The sequence below is a fragment of the Rana temporaria genome, chromosome 1 (genome assembly GCF_905171775.1).
Source record: "Rana temporaria chromosome 1, aRanTem1.1, whole genome shotgun sequence".
NCBI lineage: Eukaryota > Metazoa > Chordata > Amphibia > Anura > Ranidae > Rana > Rana temporaria.
The window spans coordinates 44,406,418-44,433,634 of record NC_053489.1 but is presented as its reverse complement, the minus strand read 5'-3'; the positions used below and the strand labels follow the sequence as shown (position 1 = coordinate 44,433,634).

Genomic DNA, 27,217 nt, shown 5'->3' with positions numbered 1-27,217 from the left:
ACTCCGCCAGAGAGGCTATGGCTACTAAGGTAGTCACGTCAGGAGGCTCTCTCTCCGATCTCTTGGTGGCGGCAGATTGGTCTTCAGAGACCACCTTCCGTCATTTCTATTTCAGACCTCAAGATCATGTATCCATGTCGGTCCTATCTTAATTCTACGGTTGTATTATGCTATGTGATGGTAGTAGTGTTTTTGTCTGTATTACTGAAATGCTAGCTTTGAACTTGCATAAGATATGAGCCTCCTGTCTGATATATAAATCTAGATTTTCCTAGCTTGTGACGGAAAATAAAAGTTATATGAGGACAGGAGGCGAGTATCTTCCCTCCCGACCCACCCTATTACGTATATTTCTGATCTTTCACAGGTTACTGAGTGCTATTACTGGATCCTGATCGAAACGGTTTGAAGGCCCGTTGGGTTCCTGTCCCCTGTTGGGATGAAGTCTCCTGCAGATTCCTCGTTGGGATGAAGTTCCCCCGAATCCCCCGTTGGGACACAGTTGGCGGTCCAGTTCCGGACCTGAATTTCTCGGATGTCGGCCGGCCGGCCTGAAGTCCAAGACGACGCTACATCCTCCACGATTGTGGTGCTCCAGTGGCAAGGGTTTTCGCATCAAGAAAGAGGAGGATCGTTGGCAGGCAGTCCGTTATATAGAGGTCACTGACCTGGGTGTGGCTATAGGTTACAGGGACTGCTGGGAGTCGTAGTTTATTAAGAAAATTGTTTACATTAAAAGTTATTAAAGAAAGTTATAAAATGTACTGCTATGGGCATTAATAAAGAAAGATTAATGCATAAGATACTCGCCTCCTGTCCTCATATAACTTATATTTTCCGTCACAAGCTAGGAAAATCTAGATTTATAAATCAGAGGATCCATAAACTGAACAAAATAAATAAACTTTAATATGGCACATGCAATATTTTAAAATACTGTATACACACTTTGCATTAAGTGTTAAAATATGTAGATTTATACATACAAAATATATACCAATGTTCAACATCTGATAAGAAACATTAAGTTGCAATAAATATATATAAAAAATAAAAAAAAATAAACACATTGGAGAGATTAATATGATCAGAGATGCGTGCTTCACACATTAGTGCCCTGCCAGTTATTAGGCTCACATTCTATAATGGGAGTGGAGGACTGAACAGATGCACTGTAGCCAGGGTACAGATCTGCATTGCACTGGGGACAGCAGCGAGTAGATCTAGGGTCAGATAACATGAAGCCCATTTATTCTGAGTTTACAATCTAGTCGGTTCACTTCAGCAACACAGTTACATGCTGTGAGGGCAAAGCTGAATACGCAACATTAGATGTCTGTCAGGGTTTCTGTACACTCCCTATTCATTCATAGCAATCGCTTAGCCTGTCAGCCAATTCTGTGTTTATATTTCTGCAGTCTTCTTAGTCCTGTTTTGTAGTGCCGTCTCCTACCAGCTCCTTCAGTCTTGACAAATGTTGCAAAGCTCTGCAATAAAAACAACATATACAAAAGTTATGCAAAATAAATAGTAGTAGCAAGTAAAGGTCATTATGAACAACAAATTAAAGCAGAGCTCCACTCAAAAGTGGAACTTTCGCTTATCGGTCCCCCCCCCCCCCCCCCCCCACAGCCAGGCTCCCTTATCCAGAAATGGCAGCAGCTGCAGCCGTCAGCTTATCTGGAGATCGGCTGGGGTGCCGACATTGCGGCCTCCCTGGACAGGCAAGTGTCCATATATTAAAAGTCAGCGGCTGCAGTATTTGTAGCTGCTGCTGCTGCTGCTGGATCTACTTTTTAAGACCTCTTTACAAAACTAAAGCTGAACTTCAGTAAGCAAAGTAAACTTAGCAGTAAGCAAATGCAACAGGAGTTTGCACTGAAATGTGACCCTATACCATGGGTGCTCAACCTGTGGCATGCCAGCTGTTGCAGAACTACAAGTCCCATCATGCCTCTGCATTTGGGAGTCATGCATGCAACTGTCAGCCTCGTCATTGGACTTACAGTTCTGCAACATCTGGAGGGCCACAAGTTGAGCACCCATGCCCTATACCAGGGGTCTCCAAACTCCGGCCGGAGGGCCAGATGTGGCACGTTGCTAGCTTTTATCTGGCCCTTGAGGCACTAATCCTCCCACCGATGAGGCAATATTCCTCCCACTGACACCAACAATGGGGCACCATATCTGCCACCGTTACCAATGATGGGATACTACTCCTATTGACCAACAACCCTAGGGCCATATTTATATTCACGGATGCTGGGCCCATGACATTATTGCCCTTGCTGCCCACAATCCAGCCCGCCTAAAGTCTGAAAGACAATAAACTGGCCCTTTGTTTGAAAAGTTTGGAGACCCCTGCCCTATACCAATAATTTACCTTAAAGCGGAGGTTCACCCAAATAACATGTATACAAGATCATATTCTTTATACTTCCACCATGTACAGTATGCCCTTTTTTTGGCTCTACATATCTTATTATGGCTATTTTCCACCCAGCTTCCGGGTACTGACTCCCGCGGGAGTAGGTGTTTCTATGCAGAGGCGCAATGTCACCTGGGACTTCGCCCAGATGATTGACGTCCTTGAAAAAAGTCCCCCCCCTCGCCCGCCTATTGCGTAGGCACGTCACGAAAATCACGGAGTTTCCGAAAGTAGCCGAACTGCGAGTCAGCTCTATACGGTGCCTGCGCAGTCAGCTCTACACGGCTCCGAGTCTGTGCACAGGCGCCGTGTAGAGCCGATTCGCAGATCGGCTACTTTCGGAAACTCGGTGACTCTTGTGACGCTCCTACACAATAGGCGGGCGCAGGGGGGAATTTTTTCTTAAGGACATCAATCATCACAGTAATCCGTGCATTTTTATAGCACTTTTCGCTGTGAAAATGACAATGGCCCCAAAAATGTGTCAAAGGTGTCCAATGTGTCCGCCATAATGTCGCAGTCACAAAAAAGAAAAGAAAAAACGCTGATCGCCGCCATTAGTAGTAAAAAAATATTAATAAAAATGCCATAAAACTATTCCCTATTTTGTAAACGCTATAACTTTTGCGCAAACCAATCGATAAACGCTTATTTCGATTTTTTTTATATCTTTTTTGGGGATATTTATTATAGCAAAAAGTAAAAAATATTCAGAGGTGATCAAATACCACCAAAAGAAAGCTATATTTGTGGGAAAAAAAGGATGCCAATTTTGTTTGGGAGCCACGTCACACGACCCGGCAATTGTCAGTTAAAGCAACGCAGTGCAGAATCGCAAAAAGGGGCAAGGTCCTTAACCTGCATAATGGTCCGGGTCTTAAGTGGTTAAGCATGTTATACAGCACATTGCTTGTGCTGTGTAATTTGGCCCCTTCTAGCACCCAAAATACCTGGCTGATCTTGCCTGGTTCTGCCTTCCCCCTTGTAAACCGACCACAGTTTATTAAAGCTGTTGAGCCCTGACACCATGGTCAGTTTATGTGCTTCAGTCCTCCGCAGCTCTCCTTCGTCCTCCCCTCCCTGGTTGCCTGTCTGCTCATGACAGTGCTGCTCCCCCCCTGCTGCTGAAATAACTATAGTATATTTATGCCATCTCCTCTGTTAAATAACGATGGGTCCCTGGGTCTGGGCTATAATTTTTTATATATATATATATATATATATATATATATATATATATATATATATATATATATATACACATACACACACATACACACACACACACACACACACATATACACATATATACACATACACACACAGCTCAAAAAAATTAAAGGAACACTTTTGAATCAGAACTCCTGGGATATTGATCTGGTCAGTTAAGTAGCAGAGGGGGAGGGGTGTACACAGAGGGGGTTGTTAATCAGTTTAAGCTGCATTGCTGTTAATTGAAATTAACACCAGGTGCACTAGATGGGCAACAATGAGACGACCTCCAAAACAGGAATGTTTTTTCAGGTGGAGGTGTCTGACATTTTTTTCCCTACTTATCTTTTCTGACTGTTTTTCACTAGTTTTGCATTTGGCTAGGGTCAGTGTCACTACTGGTAGCACGAGGCGATACTTGGAACCTATAAAAGGTACAGGCAGTCAAACTCCTCCAGGATGGCAGAAGGTTTGCCGTGTCTCCCAGCACAGTCTCAAGAGCATGGAGGAGATTCCAGGAGACAGGCAGTTACTCTAGGAAAGCTGGACAGAGCCGTAGAAGGTCCTTAACCCATCAGCAGGACTGGTATCTGCTCCTTTGTGCAAGGAGGAACAGGATGAGCACTGCCAGAGCCCTACAAAATGACCTCCAGCAGGCCACTGGTGTAAATGTCTCTGACCAAACAATCAGAAACAGACTTCATGGGGGTGGCCTGAGGGCCCGGCATCCTCTAGTGTGCTCTGTGTTCACTACCGGACATCGTGGAGCTTGATTGGCATTTTCCATTGAACACCAGAATTGGCAGGTCCTCCACTGGGCCCCATGCTTTTCACAGATGAGAGCAGGTTTACCCTGAGCATATGTGACAGACGTGAAAGGGTCTAGAGAAGCCGCAGAGAACTTTATGCTGCCTGTAACATCATTTAGCATGACCAGTTTGGTGGTGGGTCAGTGATGGTCTGGGGAGGCATATCCATGGCGGGACGCACAGACCTCTACAGGCTACACAATGGCACCCTGACTGCCATTAGGTATCGGGATGAAATCCTTGGACCCATTGCCAGACCCTACACTGGTGCAGTGGCTCCTGGGTTCCTCCTGGTGAACGACAATGCCCGGCCTCATGTGGCAAGAGCATGCAGTCAGTTCCTGGAGGATGAAGAAATTGATACCATTGAATTGCCCCCACGCTCACCTGACCTAAATCCAAAAGAACACCATCCGGTGCCGCCAGGTTGCACCTCAGTATGTTTAGGAGCTTAGTGATGCTCTGGTTCAGATCTGGGAGAAAATACCCCAGGACACCATCCGTCGTCTCATTTGGAGCATGCCCTGATGTTGTCAGGCATGCATACAAGCACTTATGGGCCATACAAACTACTGAGGACCATTTTGAGTTGTTGCAATAAAATTTCAGTAAAATGGACTAGCTTGCTCACTTTGATTTCCTGGGTGTCTTTGAATTCAGCCCTCTGTAGGTGGATAATTTTAAATTTCCATCAAATGATGTGCCAGATATCCAGCATGAGATTTTTGCCCGTTCCGATAAGTTTTCAAAGCAGATTTCTACCTTAGAGCATCTCCCGGCACTCACCTCTCTCTCCTTCCCAGCTAACATCAGCGGGAGTTCTCGGCCCCTCCCACTGTAGCTGTCAGCCTGGGAGAGGAGAGAGGCGAGGACTGGGAGCACTGGGAGATGCTCCGATAAAAAAAGGTAAAAATCTGCATTTTTTTTTATATAGCATAGACACTTGAGACATATTTTTTAACAGAGGGGGTGGCATCAATATACTATAGTGGCTTAACCACTTTAACCATGGATGTACAGCAGGAGGAGGGGGTGGGGAGGGTGTACTGTGTTATGTCAGATCAGAATTTTTTTTAAAAAGTTGATCTATCTGATACAGACTCCACTATCAACTGCTGTATCATTTATAAAAATGTTCCCTTTAAAGGGGTTGTAAAGACAAAACATTTTTCCCCTAAATAGCTTCCTTTACCTTAGTGCAGTCCTCCTTCACTTACCTCATCCTTCCATTGCTTTTAAATGTCCTTATTTCTTCTGAGAAATCCTCACTTCCTGTTCTTCTGTCTGTAACTCCACACAGTAATGCAAGGCTTTCTCCCTGGTGTGGAATGTTGTGCTCACCCCCTCCCTTGGACTACAGGAGAGTCAGGACGCCCACTAACACAAAGCTCCTTTCTCTATCTGCAATGTAGAGAGTGTCCCGACTCTCCCGTAGTCCAAGGGAGGGGGCGAGCACGACACTCCACACCAGGGAGAAATCCTCGCATTACTGTGTGGAGTTACAGACAGAAAAACAGGAAGTGAGGATTTCTCAGAAGAAATAAGGACATTTAAAAGCAAAATGGAAGGATGAGGTAAGTGAAGGAGGACTGCACTAAGGTAAAGGAAGCTATTTAGGGAGAAAAAAACTTGTACCTTTACAACCCCTTTAATTATAGTTTATTTAAAAGACTAGAATTCTCAACAAATAAGTGAAGGTTACACAATTTCTATCCTTCCTTAACGGTGTCAATACGCGTCACCTTTATACCAAAGAAAATAAAAGTAGCTAAAAACCACTTGGACGGCATGATTAATATACCTATATTTAAAAAAAAAAAAAAAAAAGTGGGTGTTTAATACTATACAGACCAAGGAACTAACCCCCCCCCCTCAATTACACCGACCAAAAAAGGCACCAAAGGCCCCCCCCAATTACACAGACCAAGGATCTACACCCCCCCCCCCTCCCCCAATTATACATACAAACCAAGGAGGCCAACTCCATTATGCAGACCGAAGATGGAACCACACAAAGACAAACAGCCCCAATATCTCTACATGACTGGATTTATCTGAGGTTATTTAAATAAGTAAACAATACATTTTGTAATATTATATGGATCTATGCATGCAGGGTCCTTTCATATACATGACAGTGCTCCTGCAAAAATTGGATTTAGAAGATTTAGCAATCAACTGCATTTATATTCCGTCTTCCATCAGTTATACAGCAAACTGGACTCCAATCTTTATGTCCAACGTTATCCGCAGAAAAATTAACTCCTATTTATCCTATATGCACACTGGGGCGGCACGACTTTGGGGGCGACTCGGCAAGGCGACCTGAAGACAACTTCAGAGGCGACTTGCAAAATGACTTCTGTATAGAAGTCAATGCAAGTCGCCCCCAAAGTCGTACAGGAACCTTTTTCTAAGTCGGAGCGACTTGCGTCGCTTTTATTAGAACGGTTCTATTGAATAGAACGGAGCGCGACTTGTCAGGCGGCCGAGTCGCCTGACGAGTCGCCCCAGTGTGAACCGGCTCTTAGGTTCTATGCAGGACCTGTTTTGTTTATGTATTGCAGTGATTACTCTGTACACAATTACAAATCTCCTGAAGAAGTTATATACTCTAGCGAAACATGTCGAGAAGAACATTTTTTGTACAGTAATACATTATATCCTTGAATAATTTGGTTTGAGCTTAATGTTTATTCACTAGGATTGTTATACCTTTTTAACCTTTGTATAATAAAACCTTTTTATTACACTTGAAACTATAACATTTGTTTTGGCACCTTAAAAGTCCCCTCTCTCCCAAACTCAATGTCTTCCCACTTATCCTAGAATAGTTGGTGTACCATTTGAATAAGTGCTTTCATTCTAACAGTCTCATCCAAGAATCTGTATTCAAAAAGTTTCTCCATCTGTGGATCGACATACTACTAGGAGGCATTGGCCTCACCCCATAATTTATCGATTGTTCTTATTCAGATGGTTTCATAGTTCAATCACAGGAGAAACGTCCGCTGAATTATTTCACCCATAATAAACAAGAAATACATTCTCTGAGGAAGTTCTTATCCATTTAAAAACGCAGGTAATTTTATGACATGATTGCAGGTATTATCTACACAGCATTTTAGATAAAACAGTCACTGAATAATCTTCCATAGGGTCACTCCACCCATCATCCTCATTAGATAGGAATGCATTAACTGTTACAGTTCATATCATATACTTTAAAAATCTTATAGAGATCACCAGATTCCCAGCTATTTCTGCCTCATTGTTCAGGACTGATCCAATCATGCAAAATTGTATCAACATGTAGACGATTGGTAATAACCCAACACTATTCATTCAAAACATCCACAAATATGGCGTGGCAGGTAGCGGTCGTGCGACCACAGGTATCGGTCATCAATCCATCATAGACCTTCACATGGCATGCCAACATCAACCACCGGGGCATTTGATTGCAACACCTCAATGAAGCCTTTTGTAGAGATGAAATACGTTGGCATGCCATGTGATAAATACCTCACCAGCACTCCCCAACCATTTAGAGAGCTGTAATGTCGCCCCCTCTGTCGTGTGACAGTGTTTAGGTATAGCAGACAGAGCACGGAGTGCAAACCAGTAGGTCTTAAATCAAAAATAGGTGCGTTTTTCCTTTAAAATATAAGTATGGAGTCTGCAGTACTTCAGAGTTCTTTCGGCATCCATCAGGAGGTATTGGTCACGTCACCACAGGTATCGGTCGCGAAATGTTTACATATACTTTAAAGATTAAGTGTAGCTACAATAAACAGAAAAATCACAAGGGACGTTACTTACAGTCAGTAATATAATAGATCTCTTGTGCCAATTTCTTTTGTGCCAGTAGATATCCTCCTTAGTCTATGCATTCCTGGTGTGGTGGTTGATAATACAACCAAGGGCCTGTCCAGGCTCTCACTATGAGAGCCCCAATGTCCGCCCTGTCCCCCCAACTGCTCTAGTCATAGAAGCCATATTACAGCTTAAATAAAACAAACAATCTATGAATGGAGGGGGACTTTTAATCATCTGCCCGTCTTCTAATCAGAGATTGCTTTCCATTCATAGAATCTGTAGTACGGCATCTATGAATGGAGGAGCTGGGAGGAAAGGGTGGGCATATTCAGGCTCTCTTGATGACAGCCTGTTCATTGTAGTAGCCCCGGCCGTCCCGGAAGATTATGGCAGTGGAGGGCATAGACTAAGGGGGATTTCTACTAACAGAAGAGAAATCAGCACAAGGGCCACATCCTACCGACTTGTAACTGAAAAATGTCCCTTGTACTGATTTTTCTGCTTTTCATTTTAGTTACACTTAGCCGTTAAAGTCTAAGTTCACCTTCATGTTCCATTCGTATTAAGGGTGCATCATGTAACATGTTCCAGCACCACCACCCCCTGAGCCTACCCACTTTGACAGTGGGCAGGGGTTCTTCTACATTTTTCACATTCAAAATCAGCATGGCCATGCAAGGTTTCATCTGCACCACTTTATCATTCATTTTTAGGGATCGGTGAATGACTTCTGTCTGCCCCTGCTGCAGACCGATTTGTAGATCTCAATGGACCAGGCCAACGCTGATCAGCACTCAGAATCCATTTTGTCTTCCTCCAGTTTTCTCCACCTGAAAGACCATATGGCAGAACAGGCAGAAAGCAGGGGGGGAGGGGGGAGTACAGGAGCCTAACATTGCACCCACGATCAACTGATAACCGATGCAATGCTTTGCAGGCTCTTGTAGGAGAAAATAAATACATTTGTTTTCTGCAAGAATATGTGCATTTATTATAGTTTCCTTGAGGGTGAACTTAGCATTTAAACATACATGCAATTATCAGCCCCCAATTATACAACTGATTTTTCCCTTTTTGGAGGTGTAAAGAAACGTACACTTTAAGCATACGTTGATCTTTGGAATATGAAAGAAAATCTTGCGCCAAATTACACTAATTATATACTTGCTGAATCAAGTGACTAACTGAGTGAAGCTGCTCCCAAAAAAAATCAGGTGACTGACTTACATATGTTGTGTGATTAAAGTGAGGGGCGCTAAATTAAATAATGGATAATGTGTCACAATGAACTTTGGGTGATACACAGTCTGACCATATGCCCAAATCTATGTGAATACAAGACAGATAATGGCCTTAACTCTATAAATACAATTGTACCAAAAGATGTGAAATAATAAAAAGTCCAACAAATAGTTAAGTGCAAAAAAATCCAAAGCTGGATCAAGTCCAAGTGCAGATTGCAAATAAAACAATCCCAAATCGCAGGGATAAAGTGCAAATGCGAAGTGCTTGTGAATCTTCAAACAACCAAAGTGCGAGATAGGAGTGATCCGCCTTCACCTCTAGGTCACCAGAATAATAATGGATGGCTCCTTACCACACGGTGTTGACCAGATTACTTAAAATATGGTCAATAAGGCTTGTTAGTAATATGAATCAGCAGGATCTCGTTAGGTTCCAATGTCAGCAGTTGCAGCAAATGATGTGCCAAAAAAGGAGAAGAGATGCCACCATAGTGTAAAACCATTTAATAAACGTAAAAATAAAAATACAATGCCAAATGGCCTCTTACTATTGCTGGTGCCCGTATCCCGGCACTGAGGCTGTGGGTTTGTAGGGATAGTAAGACGAGATTAGAGATGGCTGCGTCCTGGTCTGCTAGTGTGCGTTCCACCGCTAGCTGTCCATCAACCAGTGGGACTGGAAGTGCGTGGCTGTGCGTGCGTGCCCGGATACCGCCTCGACGTCACGTTTCAGTTAAACCGTCATCAGGAAGCGATCCAGCTTTGGATTTTTTTGCACTTAACTATTTGTTGGACTTTTTATTATTTCACATCTTTTGGTACAATTGAATTTATAGAGTTAAGGCCATTACCTGTCTTGTATTCACATAGATTTGGGCATATGGTCAGACTGTGTATCACCCAAAGTTCATTGTGACACATTATTCATTATTTAATTTAGCGCCCCTCACTTTAATCACACGATCTTTGGAATATGTTACATGTTCCACCTGTTTTTAGGATGAAACAGCATCTTCTCCCCACCCCCGACCCCCCCTCCCTGTGACAGCAGACAGCTCCCACTCCCTGCACGGTCACAATTTGAAAACAGTGCAGCATCATTCATTCACAGTTTCTCATGAATGAATAGACTACAAGTACTGTCATCCTTTGTGTCCAACGCCTTGTAATACTCTATGAACTACAAGGGTGCTAGTGAGCATCCTCATAGTTCACTGATCTTACTGCTCTCAAGTAACTGCCTGCCTGTGTCGTAGGTACAGGCAGAGAGCTATCCTGACAGTCTGCAGGAGTTTGACCAGATTGCGGGTGCAATGCTCTGCAGGCTCCTCAGAAGAAAAAAAAAAATAATAATTGTACCTGCAAATTTCGTTTTTTCAAAAAGGTGAACTTTATCCTCTAATAGTCAAATCTTTTCTGGAATGTTTAAAATGGGTAACAATTATGCATGGTGTTGCGTTTTGTAGAATTATGGACCCACAACCTACTTCTGAAGAGACTTATTTACAGGAAACGCCTCTTGGTCCACACGCTGGATTTCCGATTCTGCTTCTGTATAAACCTACAAGAGAGAAAATGTTTTTTATTTTTTTTTAAAAAAAGTGTAATTTAATACATTTAGTACCCAGCAGAATAAATGTGTCTGAAAGGCAAGAATCACAGAAGAGACCTGAATGGATTCCCTGAGGGAAGGATTGTGAGTTTAGTTTGCGTCTGTGTGTGATCTGGCAGAAAGATGTGCAGTGACTGCACTTTAAAATGTACCTGCTATCCACTAGAAAAAGAACAATACAAAATATTAAATTCCAGCTTCGGTTATTAACGAACAATCAAACTGGCAGCAAGAAGTCCAAAGAATAGAAGGAGTTGTAAAGGCAGAGGGTTTTATATCTTCATGTATTCTATGTACAGCAGCCTCCCCAGCACCCCCCTAATTACTTACCTGAGCCCCCTCTCTCCAGCGATGTCCATGAGTGCCTTAGCCGTCCGAGACTCTCCTCTTGATTGGCTGAGCCACAGCAGTGGTGCCATTGGCTCCCACGGCTGTCAAAGTCAGTTAACCAATCAGGAGAGAGAAAGAGAGGGGGGCAGGGCCCCATGTCTGAATTAACACACGGAGCAGTGACTTGGCTTGGGTGTCCCCAAAGCAAGCTGCATGCTGTGGGGAGAACTCGACTGGAGGGAGGGGCCAGGAGCCGCAAAAAGGGACCCGAGAAGAGGAGGATCCGGGTTGCTCTGTGCAAATCCACTGCAACAGAGGAGGCAAGTATAACATGTTTTTTTTTTTTTAAACAAGACTTTATAATCACTTTGAAGCAGTGTTAGTAAAGTCTGCTTTGTGATTTTTACCTACAGACAAGCTTATAAGGCTTATCTGTAGATAAAATGAATATCTTCTAAAACAGGTTTTTTTTTTGTGAGCTGGCGCCATCTGGTGGTGGCCGTTGGTATTACAAGTTAAGCATTACAAGTTAAACAGCAATTCTAATGTCATTGTTCACTATTTTCACTGCCATCTTCTTCCCTCTAATTAGAACCCCCAAACATTATATATATTTTTATCCTAACACCCTAGAGAATAAAATGGCGATCGTTGAAATACTTTCTGTCACGCCGTATTTGCGCAGAGGTCTTACAAGCGAACTTTTTTGGGGAAAAAATTACACTGTTTTTAATTAAAAAATAAGACAACAGTAAAGTTATCCCCATTTTTTTTTAATATCATGAAAGATAATGTTACGCCGAGTAAATTGATACCCAACATGTCACACTTCAAAATTACGTCCGCTCGTGGAATGGCGACAAACTTTTACCCTTTAAAATCTCCATAGGCGACGTTTAAAAAACTCTACAGTTTGCATGTTTTGAGTTACAGAGGAGGTCTAGGGCTAGAATTATTGCTCTCGCTCTACCAATTGCGGCGATACCTCACATGTGTGGTTTGAACACCGTTTACATATGCGGTCGCTGCTCACGTATGTGTTTGCTTCTGCGCGCAAGCTCGTCGGGACGGGGCGCATTTTCTGGCTCCTAACTTTTTTAGCTGGCTCCTAGATTCCAAGCAAATTTGTCAACCCTGTTCTAAAAGTGCACAGTTTAGGAGATATTTACATGGAAAGCAGCAGGTAACATCACGGGCACATTCGCTCTGAAGGTCCGGCATATCGTACTGGACCTTCAGAACACCATGCCGGCCCTGGGAGGGACGTCATCGTTGCCCTGGGCACTCACACGGCTGGAGTCCGTAAAACTGGAAGGAAGACCAGGGGGAAGATGGATGCCCTACCATCGGAGGGCTTTGTTCTAACGCAAGTGTTTTATTATTCCAATATATTTTCATTACATTTTCAAAAAATGTTAAACAAACAAAAAACCATACGCAAACAAATACAATAAAAAAACAAAACCAACAATACGCAAGTTTTTTTTAACTGCAGCAGTCTACAACCGCTTTAATACATCACAAGTTTTTCAGCTCTCCTTATGTGTAGGGGTGTCCCGATACCACTTTTTTTTAAGACCGAGTACAGGTACCGATACTTCCGCATCCCCCCCCAGTACTCGCTGATACCGATACTTTTTTTTAAATGTCATGTGACAGTTTCTCAAAGCACAATACAGATTAGGTGGCACTGTTGAGCACCGATAGGATTAGATGGCACTGATCTGCAGCACTGATAGATGGCTGGCACTGACAGCTGGCAGGCACTGATAGGTGACATTTATGGGCACTAATGGGCAGGCACTAAAATGTCATTAGGGAAGGCTGCCTGCAACGCCCATCCTGGTACTCCTTGCATTTGGACGCATAAAAGCAGCAGCGGCCATCTTGTTACACCCAGCCTAAACGATATGGGCTGGGTGTAACAAGAGGTCTGCTGCTGGCATACTGTGGCAGAGGGCAGGGTGTACCAAGATGGGTGCCTGACGGCAGCACAGAGCGTCACTTCCGCGACCGAATGCGATGGCTCCCTGTCAGCTCACTTCCTTCAGGACTTGCCCGATGCTCCGCCCTCCGCTGACCCATTCCAGGTTTCGGCTAAGGCATCGGGAGCATTTGTGCGATTACAATTACTTGCGCAAATGCTCGGTATCGGTCCCTATACCAATACTAGTATTGTATCAGTACAACGCTACTTATGTGGCTTAAAAATACCCGTCATTACTAAAACAAGTCGCTGATCAAATTATTGGAGTTTGAATATTTATTTTCCCACTTATATTTTATTGTGGACTTTTGTTTGTTTTGTGTTGATGCGCACTTTTGTATTTATTGGGAGGGTCACTAACTGACTGATATCCCTAGTGACAGTAATACAGTGATAATACTGAACACTGTACTAATGACACAGGCTGGCAACGGGTTAACATCTAGGGACAATCAAAGGGTTAACTGTGTGCCCAACAATATGTAAGGTGTGCTACTTTTACTAACAGATCTGGCTGTGTTTTCTCCCTGCTTTTCAGGGGAAAAAACAGCCAGATTGCTGCTCTTTGTACAGAGTTCTGTGCGTTTGTAAACACAGAACTGTGTGGGATTGGACATAGCGGATCAGCAGGTTTCAGCCAAAATCCGCTACCAATCTCATGTGGTGTCCAATCACAACATTGGCAGGGAATGTGCACATGCACCCGGAAGAATATAGCAATGAAGAAAAGGAAATGCTGTACCTGCAAATGTCTCAAACAAGGTACAAACCATTTCCACGATAAGCCAATGTAATAGGGTCTCTAGTCATTGTTCTACTGACTGCATTACATATAGTTTAACTTTTTGGCCTCTATTGTGTGAGGAGAACAATTATGTTCCATGGTACCAGGTTTGGCAAACATTACCGGAACACAGAAAAAAGATCGGATGACCACAGAGTGCCATGTCAGTTTTCCACTATACACAATAAAAGCTGTGAAGGTGTCATTTTTTTTTTCTATCAGAAGCACATTGCAAACAGGAAACGTATTGAAGTTACAAAATTTAGGACTGAACTCTTTAACCACCTAAGACCGGGCCCTTTAGGCAGCTAAAGTACCTGGCCAGTTTTTGCGATTCGGCACTGCGTCGCTTTAACTGACAATTGAGCGACGTGGCTCCCAAACAAAATTGATGTCCTTTTTTCCCCACAAATAGAGCTTTCTTTTGGTGGTATTTGATCACCTCTGCGGCTTTTATTTTTTGCGCTATAAACAAAAATAGAGCAACAATTTTGAAAAAAATTCAATATTTTTTCCTTTTTGCTATAATAAATATCCCCCAAAAATAAAAATATATATAAAAAAATGTTTCCTCCTCAGTTTAGGCCGATACGTATTCTTCTACCTATTTTTGGTAAAAAAAAAAAAAAAAAAAAAAAAAAAAAAATCGCAATAAGCGTTTATCGATTGGTTTGCGCAAAATTTATAGCGTTTACAAAATAGGGGATAGTTTTATTGCATTTTTATTAATATTTTTTTTTTACTACTAATGGCGGTGATCAGCGATTTTTTTCGTGACCGCGACATTATGGCGGACACTTCGGACAATTTTGACACATTTTTGGGACCATTGTCATTTTCACAGCAAAAAATGCATTAAAAATGCATTGTTTACTGTGAAAATGACAATTGCAGTTTGGGAGTTAACCACAAGGGGGCGCTGAAGGGGTTAAGTGTGACCTCATTTGTGTTTTTAACTGTAGGGGGGTGTGTCTGTAGGTGTGACGTCATTAATTGTGTTTCCCTATAAAAGGGAACACACGATCAATGACGGCGCCACAGTGAAGAACGGGGAAGCTGTTTACACACAGCTCTTCCCGTTCTTCAGCTCCGGGGACCGATCACGGGACTCCAGCAGCGATCGGGTCCACGGGTCCCGCAGCCGCGGTCACGGAACTTCGGACCGCGTGGCCACGACCCACAGCTGGGCACTTAGAGAGGACGTACCTGTACGTGCTTTTGCCCATCCGTGCCTATCTGCCGACGTATATGTGCAGGAGGCGGTCCTTAAGTGGTTAAATGTGACAAAAACAACCCATGCATTGCCACCCCATGTCCCCTCTCCCCTTGGCTATCTATGTTTCTATTAAGCAATATTGTGACACTATCATTGCAGAAATTCTTTTAGCAATAGGATTTCAATTTAAAGGATACTTTTTTGAATCCTTCAAGCAGTATCGTTTTACAGATACTTTGTGAACAAAGTAAGCAAATGCATGAGAATATAGAAAGTTGTTGCCATCTAGTGACAGTTATCTCGTACTGCAACCTACAGCACCTTAGAGATCCGCTATATTGCCAAAAGTATTGAGACGCCTCTCCAAATCATTGGATTCAGGTGTGCCAATCACCTCCATGGACACAGGTGAACAACCCCAAGCACCTAGTCATGCAGACGGCTTCTACAAACATTTGTGAAAGAAGGGGTCGCTCTTTTAGGAGCTTGGTGAATTCAAGCGTGGTACTGCGATAGGTTGCCACCTGTGCAATAAGTCCATCTGTGAAATTTCCTTAATATCAAGACCCCTTTCACACTGAGGCGCTTCACAGGTGCTATAGTGCTAAAAATAGCACCTGCAAAAGCGCCGCTAAGGCCCCATGCACACGGGACGCCGGTGCAAACTCTGCTAAACACACGTTTTAAAAGGCTAAAACCAGCGTTAAAAAACGCCCGTTTTGCCGCGAGTTTCGCAGCGTTTTACCGCGTTTACGCTTATAAGCGTTTATTTAAGAAACATCATAAGACCCTCCCTAAGCTCAAAAAACTGTATTATTTAACCATTTCAGCCATTTTGTGAGACCAGAGTGAGTAGCAGCTGAGAGAGCAGCAGTGTACTTGTATTTAGCGTGTCACTTGCCACATCACCTGCCACAAGCTGTGGAAAGTCCACTTGCCACGTCACCTGGCCACATCACCTGCCACAAGTTGTGGAAAGTCCACTTGCCACATCACCTGCCACAAGCTGCGGATTGTCCACTTGCCACGTCACCTGCCACAAGTTGTGGAAAGTCCACTTGCCACGTCACCTGGCCACATCACCTGCCACAAGCTGCGGATTGTCCACTTGCCGCGTCACCTGCCACAAGTTGTGGAAAGTCCACTTGCCACGTCACCTGGCCACATCACCTGCCACAAGCTGCGGATTGTCCACTTGCCATGTCACCTGCCACAAGTTGTGGATTGTCCACAATGCAATGCAAGCAATTACAGTTTTTTTTTATGTTTTAATGATGTTTCATCATTTGCCATCATTTTTAAGATTTCCAATGCAAAAAAAAAAATAGGTCACCTTTAAAAACGCCTATAAAACGAAATCGCGGCAAAACGCTGGTACCGCGTTTTGCGTCTGAAACTCAAGAACTTTTGCGCCTGAACCCATTTTTTTTGCTTCTGGAAAAACAAGGTTAAACGTAACTGCCTAAAAACAGCAATAAACGAGACATAGGATAACATTGAATGTGTTCAGGGGCAGTTGAAAAATCTGCCCAACTGCCTCTGAACACGTGTTTACCAGCGTTTACCAGCGTCTCGTGTGCATGGGGCCTAAAAACGACAGCAAAACGCTGCTAAAAATAGCAGTGCTTTACCGCTGATGCTCACAAGGCCCCAGTGGGAAAGGGCTCTAAATATTCCAGTCAGCGGTATTATAACAAAGTGGAAACTAGGAACAACAGCAACTCAGCCATAAAGTGGAACGCCACATAAAATGACAGAGTGGGGTCAGCGCATGCTGAAGCACACAGTAGTCCCCAACTGCCTGCAGAGTCAATAGCTACAGACCTTCAAACCTCTTCTGGCCTTCAGATTAGCACAACAACAGTGTGTGGAGAGCTTCATGGAATGGGTTTCTATGGCCATGCAGCAGCATCCAAGCCTTACATCACCAAGTGCAATGCAAAGCGTTGGATGCAGTGGTGTAAAGCACTCTGCCGCTGGACTCTCGAGCAGTGGAGACGAGTTTTCTGGAGTGACAAATTGCGCTTATCTGTCTGGCAATCCGATGGACAAGTCTGGGTTTGGTGCCTAGGCTAACCGAGCGGAAGTGGGAACAGGTACCTGTCAAAACTAGGTACCTGCCCCATCCCAAAAAAATACATGCCAAACGTGGCAGGGGAGGAGGACTTAAAGCAGAACTTTTAGGTGGAGTTCCACTTTAATTGGTAAATATGAAATAGAATACTTACTTTCTGAAACTCCTCCACTTGCTTAGAGGTTTGAGCCTCGGTAAAGTTCTGCTGGAAGGTCTGAAGATTGAACAACATGTGCTTCAAAGCCTCTACTGGACCATGATGATTTCCACCCGAGAATGAGCTGGCCTAAAAAGACAAAGATGCGCAATTTTAAGGTGGTTCTCCAGTCACCTTTGAAAAAATTTAAAGGCAGCAGCTACAAAATCTGTAGGGGGCGCTAAGAGAACTTCTATTGCCTAGATGGATCTAAGCAGCCGACTTTAAATAACAGGTACCCCCCCTTCCCCCCACACCAACCCGTAACTGTAAAAAATATACGTGACACTCTGTTAGCAGAGCAGCACCGCGGCGTGTGAAACTGTATGGAGAGAGACGAGCTGTCATAATTGAGGTTGGATGTCAGGGGTGGGACCCAGCTATCCAACACCAGCCAATGGGATGGTATCTGGGCGGGCCGCTAAGTGTATGTAGCCCGCCCCTTTCTTAAACCGCACAATCATTGGCTGGATAACCCGCCCACCTCTGAATTTGTCAGCTCCTCTCTCCATACAGTTTCACACACCGCGGTGCTGCAGAAAGCTATCGGCTGTGAAACCTGTCATTGCCATCCAGTGCCACCTGCCAATGCCAACCATTGGCATCTGCCAATCAGTGCCACCCACCAGTGCCAACCAGTACATCCTCCCAGTGCCAATTAGCGCTACCTGCCAGTGCCAATTACTGCCACCTGCCAAAAAAAAAAAAAAAAAAAAATCGGCATCATATATTGGCCATCGGCTGCCCCAATTTCTAAATATCAGCATCGGCCAGAGATAAAAAAAACCCATATCGGTCGACCTCTAACATGTAATACAGTTGATATTCCAGGGAGCTTGTTTTATACATATAGTTCCAAAATAATTTAAGATAATAATCAGGATGAGGAGTCCCACATGCCAGAATAGTAATGGAAAGCAGGATAGCGTAGGTGTAACCAATCAAGCCTCATGCTGCGCTTACCAGAAATTGTGATCCCCTGAAGCCTCATACACATGATCGGATTTTCCGCGGACAAATTGTAGGACTTTTGGCTATGAACTTGTCTTGCATACAAACGGCAATAAATTGTCGGCCAACATACACGAAACTACATGGTTTTTCAGCTCTTTAGTGACACCCTTTGGGCAACTTCTGCCAATGTTGCGTTAGGCCGATACGTATTCTCCGACATGCTTTTTTTCATGACTGCGACATTATGGCAGACATATCTGACACATTTTTGGGACCATTGTCATTTTCACAGTGAAAAGTGCTATAAAAATGCACGGATTACTGTAAAAATAGCACTGGCAGTGAAGGGGTTAACCAGAAGGGGGCGCTGTAGGTGTTAAGTGTGCCCTAAGGTAGTGTTCTTACTTCGGGGGGAGTGTGGCTGTGCGTGTGACATCACTGATCGTCGTTCCCTAACACAGTGACAGCCACACTAAGAAGCACGGTGAGAGGTTTGCTTACACTTACCTCTCCGTAACCCGATCACGGGACACCGGCGTCGATCGGGTCCGCGGGTGCCATGGGCGCGGTCACTGAGGATAGGCTGGGCATCTTAAAGGGGACGTACCTGTAAGTCCATATGCCCAGCCGTGCCATTCTGCCGACGTAAATAGTTGCGCGGCGTTCCTTAAGGGGACGATATCCAACATTTGTCCACGGAAAATCCGACAATTGTCCAATGGAGCATAAAAGTGGTCGGTTCCGAAAACAGCCTGTCATCACGCAATTCCCGTCGGAAAATCCGATCGTGTGTACGAGGCTTTAGTGTGGTAGCTGCATTCCTAATGGCGGCACATTATGTTTGGTGAGAGCGCACTGCATGAGGGGGAAGATTCCGTGATCACGATTGATATGCGACTCCCATTCACTACTAGAATTACCTTACTAAGCTTGATTAGCTGTATGACAGCACAGTACTCTTGGCGAGTATGTACTGTATGCGGGGAAGAAACCTTGGATCACATGTGTATATTGATATCCACTACATGCACGGGTGGTTTATTTATATACTTTTTGTTAGAACTCAAATTAGAGATTAGAACCTCAGAGTTTTTATTACTGTCTGTATCCCTACTACATACATCTCCTTATTCCCATCCTGATGACCACAAAGAGTGGAAGGGCTCCCAAACAGGAATATAAACCCGATAGAGTTTAAAGCGGGGGTTCACCCTTAGAGGGCACTTTTCCCCCTTAGATTCCTGCTCGTTATTACTAGGGGAATCGGCTATTTATTTTAAAATATGTGCAGTACTTACCCGTTTACGAGACGCATCCTCTCCGTCGCTTCCGGGTATGGGCTTCGGGAATGGGCGTTCCTTCTTGATTGACAGGTTTCCGAGAGGCTTCCGACGGTCGCATCCATCGCGTCACGATTTTCCGAAAGAAGCCGAACGTCGGTGCGCAGGCGCAGTATAGAGCCGCACCGACGTTCGGCTTCTTTCGGCTACGAGTGACGCGATGGATGCGACCGTCGGAAGCCTCTCGGAAGAATGTCAATCAAGAAGGAACGCCCGCTCCCGAAGACCCATACCCGGAAGCGACGGAAGAAGATGCAGCTCGAAAACGGGTAAGTACTGCACATATTTTAATATAAATAGCCGATTCCCCTAGACCGAACGAGCAGGAAGCTAAGGGGAGATTTTTTTTTTTTTTTTTAAATGGGTGAACTCCCGCTTTAAGGCTGGTTGAACACTTATGCATTTTCAGTGCTTTTTGCACTTTGCAGATTTGCACTACAGTCCAATTAACATGGTTTTCTATGGAACACGTTCTGTAGTGCAAATCTGCAAAATGCACTAAAAATGCACAGGTGTGAATTCAGCCTTATGCCGTGTACACACGATCGGAATTTCCGACAACAAATGTTCGATGTGAGCTTTTGGTCGGATAGTCCGACCGTGTGTAGGCTCCATCGGAGACACTTGCTGTCCGAATTTCCGACAACAAATGTTCGATGTGAGCTTTTGGTCGGATAGTCCGACCGTGTGTAGGCTCCATCGGAGACACTTGCTGTCCGAATTTCCGACAACAAATGTTCGATGTGAGCTTTTGGTCGGATAGTCCGACCGTGTGTAGGCTCCATCGGAGACACTTGCTGTCCGAATTTCCGACAACAAATGTTTGAGAGCCGGTTCTCGAATTTTCCGATGGGAAAAGTTCTTGTCGGTAATTCCGATTGCGTGTATCCAATTCCGACGCATGCTCGGAATCACTGTACTTAGTTTTTCTCGGGTCGTCGCAGTGTTGTACGTCGCCACGTTCTTGCCGTTCGGCATTTCCGAGCAACATTTGTGTGACCGTGTGTATGCAAGGCAAGTTTGAGCCAACATTCGTCTGAAAAAAATCCACGGTTTTGTTGTCGTAAATTCCAATTGTGTGTACGAGGCATATGTTATCCCCACTCTACTCCATTTGAAACAAATATCCCAAGGACTTCCACACAGAAAAACGAAATTAAAAAAAAAAACAGAAAAAAATAATAATGATAAAAATGTTCAATTGCTGATAAAGGAAAACACAGCAGAACCATCAGGAGTTCAGTCTTCATAAACAAAATTCACCAATATAAAGAAATCTCAAACATACTTTACTTTCTTCCTTCACTTTGTCCTGAAGGAAATCTTCCACAAGACGTGATGTTAGAGGAGCCGCAAACTCCTCATTGATCTCATCCTTGCACGGTATAGTGACTGGAGATTTGCTGTAATCAGAACAACAACAGTTTATCCTAGACTGGCAAACACGGTTTAAACTCAAAAGATGAGAAGCTGTAGAAGAATTGCCCCATTTTATTTTATTGTGTCGCTATACACTGATGTACACAACTTAAAGTGCATGTCAAAGCAAAATAAAAGAAACATATGAAGTACATTTCTCAAAAGCATCTTCCTAGGTTTTGTCTCTCGTGTGTTGCAGTGTTGTTAACCCTTCCCACACTTCCCTCACCCGCCAATTGTGGGTGCAATGCTCTGCAGGCTCAATTGTACAAAAAATAATAAAACACACAAAAGACAGGGCGGTCCCTGCACAGTGTGCGGGGACCGCCCTGTCATCCGCCGGCTCAGCGGGGATCAACGGAGCGATCCCCGCTGAGCAAGCAGAGGTTCACGGGGTGGATCATTACTGATCCACCCCGTGTGAAAGGGGCCTTTATATTTACCAGATTAATTTCTTTGGTGTTAAACATAGGAGGCCTATAAGCACAAGTCCCTATAGTGACCATGTCATCATCGAAAATAAATAAAACTCCTGCAAAATAATATGTTTTATAGTTGTTTTCTTATGGTGGGGGCGACAACTGGGTGCAGCTCCCCCGCTATACTTACCCGAGCCCCAGCTTGATACAGCAATGTGCACGACAGCAGCAACTCCCAGGTCTCTCTCTCTCTCCTCATTGGCTCACACAGTAGCAGGAGCCATTGCCTCCTGCTACTGTAAAGCACAGCCAATGAGAAGAGCGGGGGGGGGGGGGTTGGAGCCAAGCTCTGCATGTGAATGGACACACAGAGGGTGATTTGGGAGTGAGCCTGCTCATGTGCACCTGTAGCAAGAGGCTTGCTATTGGAGGCACTCGGCAGGGGACCCGAGAAGAGAAGGATTGGGGCTGCTCTGTGCAAAACCATTACACAGAGTAGGCAAGTATAACATGTTTTTTTTTTAATTATTATGTTAGAATCACTTTAAACTTCTGTGATCTTCTGGGATCTCTTTAAAATACTCCCGCCCGTCATATAGACAAATGACAGTGCGCGGGATTCCCCTCTCCTTCCGGAACGACGTCGCCCCAATCTCACTGTGCTTACGCGCCCTTGCTCTCAGGAAAGAGCCGATGACGTGGCTCTTTACCCATGTGATCAGCTGTGTCCAATCAGAGGGGATCACAATATAAACAAGGAAATGTCGGTTATGGGCTCTCCTCGCCTCACACTGACAGTTTGCAAGGCGAGGAGAGCCAATCAGCGGTATTTCCTCAGAGGGGAGACCTGTACAGATAATCAGGACACTGATTAGTGCCCCAGTCATCAGTGCAGCCCCAACAGTGCTCAGCAGTGATGCCCGTCAGTGCCACCTCATAAGCGCACGTCAGTGCAGGAGGTAAAAATGTTTTGTAAGTTTCGAGGAGGGGGTTGGAGCCGAGCTCTGTGTGTGAATGTACACACATAGGGCAGCTTGGGGAGTGAGCCTTCTTCTTTGTCCCCATAGCAAGGAGGCTTGCTATGAGGGCACTTGGCAGGGGGGAGTAGCCAGGACCACCAGCGGGGGACCCGAGGAGAGGAGGATCGGGGCTGCTCTGTGCAAAACTATTACAGAGAGCAGGCAAGCATAAAAAAATGTTTTATTTTTTTATTCTTTACCTTAGAATCACTTTAACCACTTAAGGACCAGCCACCACAGTTGTACTGCAGCAGGTTGGCTCTCCTGGCACACATCAGTGCCGCCTCATAGGCACACGTCAGTGCAAGAGAAAAAAAAAAAAAAAAGTTTTGTAAGTGTCTGTCTTTTTTTTTAGCAAAAAATAAAAAACCCAGCAGTGATTAAATACCACCAAAGGGAAGCTCTATTTGTGTGAAAAAGTAAATTATAAAAATTTAATTTGGGTACAGTTGCATGATATTGTGATTTGAAGTGGTAGTATACTCTGTATGAGATATTCCCCTCGCAATGCGCCGCTGATTGCAGTGGCGCATGCGCAGCGGGGATCTTCGGCTAAAGGCCCTGCAGCCGCCGGACAGAAGTCTCCCGCACGCATGCCGTGTCATCGCCGCTCCAGCCAATCACATCGCTGGAGCGGCGAAACCCGGAAGACACCCTGAGGAAAGATGACATCTCCCTCAGCGTGGACCAGGTAAGTTCCCCTAACCTCGTTTCAAGGTAAGTATTTCATGGCTTTTGCTTTACAGGTATGAAAAAAAAAAAAAAAACACCAGCGGCTTTACTACCGCTTTAAAAGTATGACAGCGCTGAAAGCTGAAAATTGGCCTGGGCAAAAAGGGGGTAAAAGTGGCCAGTATTGAAGCGGTTAAACGAATCAAAAAATAAAGTCATATATCATGTCATATCAGAAATATAAATATAATTTTTTAGTGAATAGAAAAGAAAAAAAAAAAAAAATCTTACAATGAATATGGGATTTTCTCCCAGGATCTCTCCGCCTCCAGCACATCTTCGGTTCGGGGGCTTCCATTATTCTCTGGGGGGTCAGGAAATCCCTTCAGTGGGGACTCAAAGGCTTGTGATTTCCACAAAGGTGAATCAGCGGGGTGATCTAAGAACAAAGCAATCAGACAGTTTACATAAGAAAATGTCACGGCAAGGCAAATCTTTCTCAGGAAGGAGGACGGAAGGACACTCACTTTTAGGAGGCGAATGCAAATTTTTTCGAACATCCAAATCAGAAAGTCCCGAATAGAATTTCCTACTGGCGCTGGTGACATTAACCGCTTCTTTGCCATGTCGATCATGAAACAAAGATCGTAAGGAACCTAAAGGCGAGGAGCCGTGTACAAAGGTCTCATTAGCGGAAGCCTTTGAATACGTGTTCTTGGCGACGGCGCTCTGGGAATCTCCTAGAAGAAGACCGTAGTCTTTTATCCAGAGGGGATACTTCACATCTGGAATACTGGTGATTCCCGACACGCTTAGTTCCGATTTCTGACTAGTCAGCCATCTTGGATAACTTTTCAGTACTTCAGATCCTCTGGACAAATATGGAGAGTTCAGGTTGTTGTAATAAGCAGGGCGGTTTTCTCTCTCCATTTCACGGAGAACGTTGGTTTTGTTTTCTTTGACGTCCTCTCCAAGCCTCTGAAGATCCAAAGTCTGGGAATCGTGACGTAAAGAGTAACGGTGAGGCCGCGTGTTTAACGAGGACCTTAGAGGAGAAGTGCGGCTCGGGAGGGAAGGTCCGTAGTAATTATTCCGGCTTTTTTCACATTGTTTCCAATGTGAGACTTGAGAAAATGGTAGAGACCCATCGGAGGGGAAGCCCAAGAGATCATCAGTGGTGAGGCTCAATAGATCTGGATCACGGGCAACAGATCGTCTTCTAGATAAATGCTTAGGGCGGAAATTTCTATCAGCTGCACCTAAAGAAAAGGAGAAAAAAAGGACAATTCTAATCTCCGCCCATAAAACAGGTGTGGCGCTCATTTATTAACCACTTAAGGACCGGACCAATATGCTGCTAAATGACCCAAGGGTTTTTTACAATTCGGCACTGCGTCGCTTTAACAGACAATTGCGCGGTCGTGCGACGTGGCTCCCAAACAAAATTGGCGTCCTTTTTTCCCCACAAATAGAGCTTTCTTTTGGTGGTATTTGATCACCTCTGCGGTTTTTATTTTTTGCGCTATAAACAAAAATAGAGCGACAATTTTGAAAAAAAAATCCAATTTTTTTTTACTTTTTGCTATAATAAATATCCCCCAAAAATATATCTAACATTTTTTTTCCTCAGTTTAGGCCGATACGTATTCTTCTACCTATTTTTGGTATAAAAAAAAAATCGCAATAAGCGTTTATCGATTGGTTTGCGCAAAATTGATAGCGTTTACAAAATAGGGGATAGTTTTATTATTAATTTTTTTACTACTAATGGCGTCGATCAGCGATTTTTTTCATGACTGCGACATTATGGCGGACACTTCGGACAATTTTGACACATTTTTGGGACCATTGTCATTTTCACAGCAAAAAATGCATTTAAATTGCTTTGTTTATTGTGAAAATGACAGTTGCAGTTTGGGAGTTAACCACAGGGGGCGCTGTAGGAGTTAGGGTGCACCTAGTGTGTGTTTACAACTGTAGGGGGGTGTGGCTGTAGGTCTGACATCATCGATCGAGTCTCTCTATAAAAGGGATCACACGATCGATGCAGCCGCCACAGTGAAGCGCGGGGAAGCCGTGTTTACATACGGCTCCCCCCGTTCTTCAGCTCCAGGGAGCGATCGCGAGGGGGCGGCTATAAACGAATAGCCGCGCCCTGGTCCCGGATCGCTCCTGAAGCCACAGGAACCGCCGCATGTAAGGGGACCCACGTCTAGGCAGGGACGTACAGGTACGCCAATGTGCCTATCCGTGCCATTCTGCCGACGTAAATGTACATGCGGCGGTCCGGAAGTGGTTAAAGTGGATGTAAACCCGAAATGTTTGTATTTTTTTTGTCACAATGTAGAGTATAAGATTTCCTATCATCTGTGCCCAGTCTTCCCACAAAGAGTTAATCCAGCTCTGAGCAATCCTCTTAGGCCCCATACACACGATAGAATCCATCCGCTGAAAAATCCCAGCAAATGGGTTTCAGCGGATAGATCCTATGGTGTGTACACTCCAGCGGATCTGTTTCCGCGGATATTTATCCCCTGGGATGGATTCCAGCAGATCGAATATTCGCTGACATGCTAAACAAATCTATCCGCTGGAATCCATCCCAACGGATGGATCCGCTGGTCTGTATAGACTCACCGGATCCATCCGTCCGAAGGAATCCCCCGCATGCTTAGTAATGATTCGACGCATGCGTGGAATTCCTTATATGACAGCGTCGCGCACGTCGCCGCGTCATAATCGTGGCGACGGCACGACACGTCATCGCCAGAGGATTTCGGCGCGGATTTCAATGCGATGTTGTGTACACGCCATCGCATAGAAATCCGCGCAAATCCTCAAGAGGATTTATCCGTGGAAACGGTCCGCTGGACCGTATCCGCGGGTAAATCCTCCCGTGTGTATGGGGCCTTCTTGTTCAGTGAAATAAAAAAAAACCTTAGTCCGTCCCGCCCCCTTGCTGTGAGTGACAGGTTATTTCCATATCTCATGCACTACCCTGGAGACAGGCATTATTTTTTAACTCCCACCCCCACTCCTTTTCTGAAGTCATGTGGTTACTTTTCTGGATTTTGATGGATGTTAGTGATCATAGCAGAATTTAGTGTAAGGAATACACAGGAAAAAATGCATGTTGACAAGGGGAGTGTAGAGGTGGGCGGGGAGTCTACTGACATCACAACTCCACCCACCGAGCTCCAGACAACAGATCCACCCACAGAATCTGCAGTTTTTCAGTTATTATAACAGACAGAGGGGAGACATTTGACAGGTAAGGATACATGCAGGAGACGTGTATATCCTTATAGATCAGCACTATGGCAGTAGTTTAGAAAGGATGAGAGTGGGATTGTAAACCCAGTGAAGTGACTATTCTCAGGTTATACACAGAGATAAAGCAAATCCTCCTACATGAGTTGTACCCGTTTATCTGCATCTCTTCTGTACATCTGTTCTAAAGTGCCAATTTATAAAGTTTGCCTGAGAGTTCAGAAAAAAGGGGACAGGAGGAGGAAAGAGGAGAGCTCTGACAGCTGGTTGGAATAGAGGCAATTCCCCGTTCTGCCAGATGACATGTCAGATCTACTGTTCGCAGTGATCAGGAGCAGTGATCTCCGATGTCCCTGGCAGCCCATCCCCCCCTACAGTTAGAACATGCTGAGGGAACACATTTAATCCCTTGA

General features: G+C 44.4%; 1 protein-coding gene across 1 annotated transcript in view; it reads right to left on the bottom strand.

Moving 5' to 3' along the window:
• Positions 1–950: 950 nt before the first annotated feature.
• C1H18orf54 (chromosome 1 C18orf54 homolog) overlaps positions 951–27,217 on the bottom strand; it is a 37,749-nt gene continuing 11,482 nt past the window's right edge. Inside the window, exons 3-8 of the mRNA XM_040337193.1 lie at positions 24,062–24,793; positions 23,826–23,973; positions 21,294–21,408; positions 17,670–17,801; positions 11,000–11,073; positions 951–1,487 (exon numbers count right to left, since the gene is read on the bottom strand). Coding sequence (XP_040193127.1) covers positions 1,424–1,487; positions 11,000–11,073; positions 17,670–17,801; positions 21,294–21,408; positions 23,826–23,973; positions 24,062–24,793 — 1,265 coding nt within the window. The 3' untranslated portion in view covers positions 951–1,423. The remainder of the gene's footprint in view (positions 1,488–10,999; positions 11,074–17,669; positions 17,802–21,293; positions 21,409–23,825; positions 23,974–24,061; positions 24,794–27,217) is intronic.